Source organism: Anopheles merus, chromosome 3L (genome assembly GCF_017562075.2).
Source record: "Anopheles merus strain MAF chromosome 3L, AmerM5.1, whole genome shotgun sequence".
Classification (NCBI taxonomy): Eukaryota; Metazoa; Arthropoda; class Insecta; order Diptera; family Culicidae; genus Anopheles; species Anopheles merus.
The window spans coordinates 25,383,444-25,393,462 of record NC_054085.1 but is presented as its reverse complement, the minus strand read 5'-3'; the positions used below and the strand labels follow the sequence as shown (position 1 = coordinate 25,393,462).

Sequence of the window (10,019 nt, the reverse complement as noted above, 5' to 3'; positions counted from 1 at the left end):
GATGCTGTTTATCTACTGCAAAAGGTGAATTCAAGCATTATTGAATGTTTAAGAAATGTTGAGAAGGCCAACTCCAGACGACTCCAGGGTGATTCCGGGCGGCTCCAGACGATTCCGAACGATTTCGGATAATGCTGGCACGACCTACCTTCCGGAGTTTGTTCCGAAATTGTCGAAGTCGGATCGATTCACTAGTTCAAATGACAATGTATTACAGAACCAAACTACTCGCATGAACGGTATTTCACGCATGAACGCTACGTTCAACCGACATTTGGAGTGCTTTTGGCCTATTAGACTCTCAACATCGAATATCTGTGATGTACAGCAAATGATAGTACTGGTACAGGGACAATCGTTCTTAAAGAAGTTTTGAACGCTTTCAAAGACCCTAATCATAAATAAAAAGATGTACATCAATTGAACGATTTTGTGAATCTGAGGTACTACATTGTACGAATCAGATGTGGTTCACTCCAATTGAGCAGCTCGTGCTCAGTTTCCCATCACTACTAGGCAACCAAACATACTGGGGACACCTTTAAACAGCGCTTATGCAGCTTCCATGCAGCAAATCAAATCGGGATTTTTTTTTCGTTGTTCCAAGCAATCAACACGAGATTTTTTTCCGTGTTGCAATTTGTTTCCATTCCATTTATTTTTATTTCCAAATGATAAATACCCATAAACTACCGATATTGTGCAATTTGCTATCGTCTCTGCTTGGGGAACGATTCGCAAATTGCTGTCATTGTTTATATATACATCTTGGGCTTCTCTAGGCGCAGCCGAATACATAAACTACAGCAACCTCGCAATTGACGATGACAGCAAAATTTGGCGCAAAATACTGCTGTTGGTTTTTGGGAGGTTGGGCGTAAAGCACACAACAAGCAACACAGTTTCAATTCGTATCTTTTGGTTTAGTTAGTGCATAAACAAGCAAACTAGCAACAAAAAAAAAATCCACCTCCCCACGCATGATGGAAACGGTGCGTGAAATCGCAGCATGGACGCCGGAGTACTTGATCGCGAACGAGCCAGCCTGCCTGGAGCAGCTGTCGACCGACGAGGCGCTCTGGTCCACGATACCCCTGCTCAACTGTACCGAGCTGGCCCACCTGCCGGACGGGTGCTTGGTGCGGTTCCGCGGCATGCTGCAGGACATGCAGGACCCGGAGTGCTACCTGGAGCGGTACGCCGTGCGCAGCAAGTCGGACGGTACGGTCGTGCGGCAGCAGAATGGCAAGTATCGCGACCTGCTGGTGTTTAACGCGGCGACCGAAACGGTCGACACGGGCTGCACCGACGAAGGCAGCACGTTCGGCGAGCGGCGGTCACTGTTCGTCGTTACCGTGCCGGGCCAGAACCCGTGGGCGGCAGGGTACGAGAAGGAGCAGGAGGCGGCTGGAGTACGCCCCACTGGCTGGAAGCAGGGTGAGCAAATGCCCAGCACGACCGCCAAACGCTCCCACGAGGACGACACGGAGATGGAGGTGGATGGAACGACGACGACGACTACTACAACGAACACTGTACCGGGCGAGTGTAATGGAAACAAAAAGAGAACAGCAAGCGATGGTGGTGATGGTACCGCACCGGCCGCTTCTTCCAACGGGACGGCCGTACTGTCCGCCGACTATCTGCTCAACTCGCCCATCGCTAACCGCCCCGGCAAGGCGTGCCTGGTGAAGCTGTACAGCAACTACGACGACTGGGCGCTCAACACCGTCCTCGAGGTGGCCGGCTTCCTGTCCGTCGATCCGGCCCTGGACGGTACCGGGGACAGCACGGGCATGGACGAGTTCGTGGACGACGTGACGGAGCATCAGGCAACGCATCCACCGCCGTCGTTGATACCGCGCCTGCACGCCGTCAGTGTGCGGAAGCTGCCCCACACGAATCCGCTGCTACTGCGGGGACCGCCGGGCAGTGACGCCTGCCCGGATGCGCTCGCCGAAACGACGTACAAGGACCTGCACAACCTGCTCACCCAGTGCCTGTTCGGGGACGGCGTCGCGGCCGACTATCTGCTCTGCCATCTCGTCTCGTCCGTGTACATCCGGGACGAGGTAGAGTGTAGGGGACAGTTTTGCCTGAACCTCAGCAACATCCCGGCGGAAGTGCTGCCCGGCTACACGCGCTCGCTGTACGAGCTGCTCGAGCTGCTGCTTCCCGCCAGCCACTATCTGCCGATGACGCTCGACAACATGAACACGCTACAGTTTGCGCCCAAGTAGGAAGCTTTTGTCTCTTTTTTACTTATTGCAAACAGGAAAGGGAGACTTTAATGCATCTTTTGTTTGTAAATTTTTCAACTGCAATTTCAGAAAAGACTACAAAACGAACAAGCTCACCAGCGGCATCTTGCAGCTGGCGCCCCACACCCATCTGGTGCTGGACGAGACGCGGCTGGAGGCGGGCAAACTGGAATCCGGTGGCGTCGAGGCGGTCAAGCACGTGGCGCACCTAATCAAGGCCCAGCGGCTCAAGTACGACTTTCAGTTCTATCAGCTCGATTTCAACACCGACGTACCGGTGCTGGTGCTAAGCGAGGGGAAAAGCATGCTGCCGGTAAGGGTCCGAGATTCGACTCAATTTCAATTTACACAACCTAACCGACTTTTCAACCTGCCCTCCCCCCGCAACAGAACAACTGCTACCTGCCGATCGTACCGGACCTGGACGCGATCAAGCTGATCGACGAAACGATCAAAGCCGGCCGGCACTACGCCGCCCCGAAGCTGGACGGTATGCGCCGCTTCCTCACCGGGGCCCGGGTGCGCCCGTTCGATATGAAAACGCTCGACCCGACCGTCGTGCAGGACGATTTCGTGCGGATGCGCACCGAGAACAGTGCGGTCACGATGGACGATCTGCACGCGCTGTTCGTGCTAGCGCGCCTGCTCGGCCTGAGCCGCGGGCGGACCGCGCTGCACCGGGACGACTGGGAGCGGGCGAAGGCGCTGGAGGGCGAGCGGCGCAACCGGATGGAGCTGTTTAGCAAGCGCAAAAGTGAACCGTGACTCATTGGACCGGGGAGGAGTGGATGGGTGCCTTAACTTATTGCTTGTTTGTGTACGGGCGCGCGTACGCTCTTTGGTTTTGTGTCTCGTCAATTAGTTTTAAAATATTTTTTTGTAAAAAAATGGCATTTTTCTTGCAAAAGGAAAGAAACATGTGTTTTTTGTTGTTGTTGTTGTTGTTGTTGGTTTTCGAACGACCTTTGGAGAAAAATGCTGTTGAATTTGGGATGGGGAAAAGCATCTAAGGTTGTGCGCTACGAACACAAGCAACACTCAACAAGGTCCCAAGTCGTCCCATTTCCGAGAAATTGTATTCGGGCTAGTACATGTGCTAGTCGCGAAAGATTTAGACTATATTTAGACTAAAAAACATACTTAAATAATGAATTAAACCGCTTCGTTCATGATGAAAAAAATAATGGTCAGTAGGTCATTACAAGGCAATGCATTCAAATCATTATTTCAATGTTTTTTTTTATAGTCTAAATAGTTGGGGAAATTTCCTTTCTTTTGGGGGTACGATTAGCCATATTTTGATTAATATTTAATGAAGTATAACAACAAAACAGAAACTGAACATTTCACGTTCATTTTCAGTTGATATGTAAACCTGGGCTTACAGGGTTTTCCAGGCCATTTTAGAATGTGCTCATAATTATTCACAGCATTCAAGATGTTTTTCAACAGCTATCAAATGATGTATTTGCTTCAAAATGAAATTTCAGTTTCAACACATGATTTTCAATACATAACAGGTTGGCTGATAAGTCCCCGGTCTAACAAAGGAAAACACATTTTTTTGTCAAAATTCGTTTTTTATTATTCAACATAGTTCCCTTCAAGAGCGATACAACGATTATAACGACCTTCCAATTTTTTGATACCGTTTTGGTAGTACTCCTCCGGTTTTGCCTCAAAATAGGCCTCAGTTTCGGCGACCACCTCTTCATTGCAGCCAAATTTTTTCCCTGCGAGCATCCTTTTGAGGTCTGAGAACAAGAAAAAGTCGCTGGGGGCCAGATCTGGAGAATACGGTGGGTGGGGAAGCAATTCGAAGCCCAATTCATGAATTTTTGCCATCGTTCCCAATGACTTGTGGCACGGTGCGTTGTCTTGGTGGAACAACACTTTTTTCTTCTTCATATGGGGCCGTTTTGCCGCGATTTCGACCTTCAAACGCTCCAATAACGCCATATAATAGTCACTGTTCGTGGTTTTTCCCTTCTCAAGATAATCGATAAAAATTATTCCATGCGCATCCCAAAAAACAGAGGCCATTACTTTGCCAGCGGACTTTTGAGTCTTTCCACGCTTCGGAGCCGGTTCACCGGTCGCTGTCCACTGAGCCGACTGTCGAATGGACTCAGGAGTGTAGTGATGGAGCAATGTTTCACCCATTGTCACATATCGACGCAAAAACTCGGGTGTATTATGAGTTAACAGCTGCAAACACTGCTCAGAATCATCAACACGTTGGTGTTTTTGGTCAAATGTGAGCTCGCGCGGCACCCATTTTGCACACAGCTTCCGCATATCCAAATATTGATGAATGATATGACCAACACGTTCCTTTGATATCTTTAAGGCCTCTGCTATCTCGATCAACTTCATTTTACGGTCATTCAAAATCATTTTGTGGATTTTTTTGATGTTTTCTTCGGTAACCACCTCTTTCGGGCGTCCACTGCGTTCACCGTCCTCCGTGGTCATTTCACCACGCTTGAATTTTGCATACCAATCAATTATTGTTGATTTCCCTGGGGCAGAGTCCGGAAACTCATTATCAAGCCAAGTTTTTGCTTCCACTGTATTTTTTCCCTTCAGAAAACAGTATTTTATCAAAACACGAAATTCCTTTTTTTCCATTTTTTTCACAATAACAAAAGTTGCTTGACAAAAGACGCTCTGTCTCACAAACTAATTGACATACAGACGTCAAACTTTGACACGAATCATTTGAAGGTTGGTACTAGGTATATAAAAATAATATGCATTTAATACTAGCGGCGCCATCTATGTGTCAGACCGGGGACTTATCAGCCAACCTGTTAACAAGGAACTGTCAAACTCAATCCAGCTTGGGTCGTGTTGAAAATCATGCTGACAAAATTAAAAATCATTTTGATGGAAATGAAATGTCAGCTGGATGACTGGAACAACAGTTGGCATAAATAATAATATGTTATTTATGCGTTATAACAATGTTTACTTTCGAAAGTGACTTGGAAACCCCTGTAAGGCTCATTACATTAGCATATTAGTCCGTATATTAGCAACAACTTAATTTCAACTATTTTGATAACATTTAATCTTCCAATGCAAATCTTTCCTTTTATCAAATTTCTTCGACAAACTCATTTTTATTCTTATTACTCGTATAAATCGTTATTATGGTATAGAGCAGAGAAATTAACATAATACAAAAGAAACGGAAAACGAAAAATGCCAGCTGATAATTTTATACACGCTCACACACACACACATATAGGAGTGGGAAAACTGTAATTTGCACCTTCTTCTTGTTGGCTCTCACACTATGCTGCCTCGTCAGTTGCTGCTGACTATTGCTCGAACCAATACAACAACCCGATGATCAACAGCTTCAGCCACCTCCCGTTTTGTTAAGGCGTCTATCCAGGTGTGTTTTAGGCTACCGAATATTCTATATTTATCCTTGTCCCTTTCACAACACAAAAAAAAAACTTTCTGCTTCGAGTATTTCAGAAGAATGAGCCGGAAATGGAAGGAGCGGCTTTTTCCGAGTCAAAGGGGAAGATTAAATTGCAGTAAATTCAGATTCCGTATTCTGTTGGCTAATAGTTAGCTTTAAGTTAAGATTTGTTTTTTTTATACGAACGCAGTTTCAACATCAATTACGCGGCATATTAACACACATGCAAAGGAGCCTTTATAGGGTTTTCCAGGAGTTTTCATAGCTGTGGGACACTTTATAGACTCTTTCCTACATGAAATCAACTTAATGTAATGGGAATCGGACTCTGTAGCACCCTTGTTGGACACATCCAATAGGAATTTGCTAGGAGCCTGTCCAAAAAGGGTGCCATAGAGTTCATTTTCTATAAAGTTCACTTCGCATCAGAAAGAATCAGAGTCCTACAACTATAAGAAACCCTGTACTGTAGTAGAGAGAGAGAGTTATATAGGGAAAGGATTACAATTCTATTTGGATGTTTGTCATTAATATGTATATTTATGGTTTTGTTTTATCAGCTCAATCAAAGTAAGGGAGGGGAGGGGAGGGGAGGGTCCTAGGTTTATACAAAAAAAAATTAACACAAAAAAGGAAACGGAAACCCAAAACAGCATATGGTGATGGAAACCCCGAAAAAAAAAACATAAACCAGAGAGTTTATCACACCCACAGAGCGGGTCGCGCGCGTGGTCCCCCTAGCAGTCGAGGAAGTTGGCGGCCATCAGGAGCTCGAGCGCAATCTCCGGTGCGATCGGGAACTCGGGTATTTCCGTCGAGCTGTTTGTGTAGCGCACCTTGTACGTGAAGTACATGCAGACCTTCTCGAGCACGTGTGAGCTACAGGGATAGAGGGAGAGAAAAGGTTGAAAAAAAATGTTAGTACTTTTTTTTTAATTTGCTCTTTTCCTATTGCATTGCAGCAAATGTTCGGGGTTCAATGAAATGGGTGCCTTTTTTCCTCAGCTTTTCAATCCAAACTCAAAACGATATCATTCCAAGCAGTTTCGATTTTACGATAAACCCCAATGCTCTCGCTATAGAGCCAAATTCAGCCCTTTTTACAGATGCTAGGATCCCGCCGGGAATCGATCACTTTCTGGTCTTGTACAACTCATTAGTCGATAGACCTGCTAGATCTTTTGAGTCAGTATAGCAACCGTGATCGATTTCAGACTTTGCTAGGCATCTCGTTAGATTATTTCGCGGTGACTAGTCTGATGCAATCATAGTAGACAAGTACCAACGACTTGGGAGGGTTGAGATTAGTGTTGGGCTTCGTGAATCTATCGTTGTGATTCATTCATATGAATCTTCAGGGTTGAGTGATTCGAATCTCGAATCGACTCTTCAAAGATTCATGAATCTCAAAAAACTGATGAATCTTTAAGGATTAATGAATCCCAAAAGATCCATGAATCTTCAAGGGTTCATGAATCTCGAAAGATCTCGAAAGATTCATGAATCCATTTAAATTCACATATCAACAGGGATTCATGAATCTTTAGAGAAGTATGATATTCAAAATATTGAATTTGCGCGATCCCACCTAACATGCCCATCGTGGGTTCAAGTCTTGTATGGACCGTCTCCCCGTAGCAAAACTAACTATACGGGTGCGTGGTATGTCTCAAGAAGTGTCGAAAACAAGCATAGGCTGGCATGACCACGTAGGTTGTTACGCCAAGAAGAAGAACAATAAGAAGCTCAAGCTCGATGAATCTTTGGAGATTTATGAATCCCTTGAATCTTTCGAGATTCATGAATCTTACCAATCGAGATTCACATTCATTGAATCAATTCAAAAATTCATTTAAATTCATGAATCTGAATCAGATTTACTCAGCACTAGTTGAGATGGGGATGTTTTTGCCTTATAAATTGATTTAAGGACACGATTCTAGTTGTGTAGATCGTGTACTAACAACAACACTACAATGACGAAATTCAATGAAGAGACTGTGCGCCTATCAGCATGCCTTTACACACCGTTCACTGAGTCATGCTTTGACTCAGCAGTGCTGTGGCGTGTGTTACATGCTGCCTTTGTCGCCCTTCGCTTTGATAACAAACTTTTTGCTTCTCCTTCCATCCCTTATATTATCGAGATAGTGAAGGTTGTTGCAAGACGCGAAGGTGATTATAATCTCCTCCCAATGTCTAGTGCTGTTCTTCGCGGAGGGCTCAACACGTTTCTTCCAATCGTTCCCCATGGCGCCAGCCGACACGACACGACTGTGGCGAAGGGTTCAAAGGTTGCTCGCTGTGCGCGTCATTTTACCGAGCACGCTTTATCAGCGAAAATCCTCACACGTTGTTTTAAGGCTTTCCACGCTCGGGGAAAGAGGAGGGAAGAGGGGAAGGTCGCACTAAAAATTACATAACAGAAGTAATTAGAAGCTTGGGGGAGAAATGGGACGCTTACGGTATTTCTCTAAAGTTGACCTCGTTCGCTTCATTCTCGGCAAACTGGCCCGGGCCGGAAAGCATCGCCTTGATCGTGCCGGAGGTAAGGGCGTGCTCGCGCTTCACGATGAACTCGTGCCCGTCGGACGAGATCAGCTTCACGTACATCGCGTCCGGTCCTTCGCATCCGCCATAGATCCGCTCGGTTCCGGTGCGCTCCTCCATGTTGTTGGTGTTTTGGCGCGGTGTGTGGGTGCCGAACTTGCTGATATCGCACGGAAGGAGGGCCAAGGGGTGCGGCTGTGGAGGGGAAAATGGAAAGACAGAAAATAAAAGTTTGGACAACATCAACAACATCCTCGAAACAACATCCTCGAAACATCACACGCAAAGGATATGATCACCGGATGATGACTATACAGTTTTGTACAGTGCGTTTGTGTGTGTATGTGTCTGTGTGCGCGTATTGTTCTGTATGCTGCACCGCTCTACCAGACGACAGCGGTGTCTGATGCCATCCCCATATCCGAAAGGGCAACAAACTATCTCGCTGCTGCTTTTCATCATACAGTGCAGTTTACAGGAAAATCTTCTACTCACCTGTTACAATATAGCGGAAGCGGCAATCGGGAAGCAGCAAGGCGAAACACTAAATGACCCCTAAGACGTCCTGCAAACAATGCACGGACGGGAGGGCTGGAGTTTAATAAGCACCCGTTTCGATTTGCACACACAGGTAAATGCAGGCACAGGAAAAATGAACCGGAATCAACATACGGTAGCGAGAATGTGTGGGGGATGAGAAGGGGAGAAGCACTGCGGCGACGGGGGCCCATCGAGCTGTCAAAGTGTTGTTTTGGTTTGACGTCCGTTGAAGTGACAGTGTGCCGAGCGGCAGAGTGACCAGAACGTACGATACATTTCACGACCTGACCCGGAATCGAGTACGGTCGAAATCGATTCCGACATGTGGTTGCAGCGGGTGCGTAAAGTATTCAACCCACTACACGAACGGGTGGCTTATGCTTTCTTGCATCTACCAGAATCGTTGCACCTACTACACCTACTTGCACTTTTCGGGTCGCTTAAGCAATTGCTTGATGACTCCGATCCGGTGGATTCGGGTTGAACCGGCCTTGATTACTCCTTATGAAGTTATTGAAATCACTAGCGACTAGAACAAGAAGTTTAACGGGGACAACTAACCCGGCGCTTTAGCACCAATCGAATTTGATAACCAACAAATCGAACATGTCAAATCCCATACAGTTTTCATGTTTGATGTCGTGTGCGATTGGTGCTAGAGCGCCTCCTAAGGGTCGTGACAACATTTTTTCGCATGCGATTTTATCGGACGGCCTGTAAATTTTTTTAATGGGATTTGACAGATAACGCTGGACCTGCAATTTCGTCGTCGTGGAGTCTCGCCACAACTCAGAAGCAAACATGCAGCTCAATCCTTCGTTGGCATATAATCCCTAGTACAAATTTCTTCAGTTTAAATTTTCACAACCTACCGAAAACTACCGAAAAACTGATCCTCCTACCGAAAACTACCGATAAAATTTTGCTGCTGCTACCAAAAACCGCCAAAATAATCTGGCCACACTGGTCGAACCAAGGTCGCTCGCACAGTGGGTGTTTGGTTTGAATTAAAAATCGATTTTCCATACAAATAGGATTTTCTTAACAATTGTAGAGCTTTTAATAATTGCGTTCATAGCATTATTTACATTCAACTTCGTTTCATTGGTGTAAAAGCTGTTTGCTCAATGAATAAAGTTAAAAAACGGCTTTCAACCGTTGATCGATGAAACGGCTACATCGAGGTCGTGTCTTTCGTCGACACAGTGTCGACACCATGCGTTTATGTGTGT

At 46.0% G+C, this 10,019-nt stretch overlaps 2 protein-coding genes across 2 annotated transcripts; one reads left to right on the top strand and one right to left on the bottom strand.

The window, feature by feature from the left end:
• Positions 1 to 823: 823 nt before the first annotated feature.
• On the top strand, positions 824 to 3,173 carry LOC121600317 (mini-chromosome maintenance complex-binding protein-like). The gene is made up of 3 exons (XM_041928786.1): positions 824 to 2,236; positions 2,331 to 2,574; positions 2,652 to 3,173. The coding sequence occupies exons 1-3, from the start codon at positions 981 to 983 to the stop codon at positions 3,024 to 3,026; spliced, it is 1,875 nt and encodes a 624-aa protein (XP_041784720.1). The 5' UTR covers positions 824 to 980; the 3' UTR covers positions 3,027 to 3,173.
• A 2,178-nt stretch (positions 3,174 to 5,351) lies between these two features.
• LOC121599941 (elongin-C) lies at positions 5,352 to 8,955 on the bottom strand. Its single transcript, XM_041928095.1, has 3 exons — positions 8,743 to 8,955; positions 8,162 to 8,442; positions 5,352 to 6,576 (listed from the first exon to the last, which is right to left on the bottom strand). Exons 2-3 carry the CDS (start codon positions 8,365 to 8,367, stop codon positions 6,435 to 6,437), a joined length of 348 nt encoding a protein of 115 aa, XP_041784029.1. The 5' UTR covers positions 8,368 to 8,442; positions 8,743 to 8,955; the 3' UTR covers positions 5,352 to 6,434.
• Between the last annotated feature and the right edge of the window lie 1,064 nt (positions 8,956 to 10,019).

What these genes read in the sequence shown, in the direction of transcription:
- LOC121600317 (XM_041928786.1), top strand. Translation starts at nt 981, where the DNA reads ATGATGGAAACGGTGCGTGAAATCGCAGCATGGACGCCGGAGTACTTG. An exon ending in ACGCTACAGTTTGCGCCCAA is followed by an intron (nt 2,237 to 2,330) that starts GTAGGAAGCTTT and finishes CTGCAATTTCAG; the next exon opens with AAAAGACTACAAAACGAACA. An exon ending in AGGGGAAAAGCATGCTGCCG is followed by an intron (nt 2,575 to 2,651) that starts GTAAGGGTCCGA and finishes CCCCCGCAACAG; the next exon opens with AACAACTGCTACCTGCCGAT.
- LOC121599941 (XM_041928095.1), bottom strand. Translation starts at nt 8,367, where the DNA reads ATGGAGGAGCGCACCGGAACCGAGCGGATCTATGGCGGATGCGAAGGA. An exon ending in GTCAACTTTAGAGAAATACC is followed by an intron (nt 6,577 to 8,161) that starts GTAAGCGTCCCA and finishes CTATCCCTGTAG; the next exon opens with CTCACACGTGCTCGAGAAGG.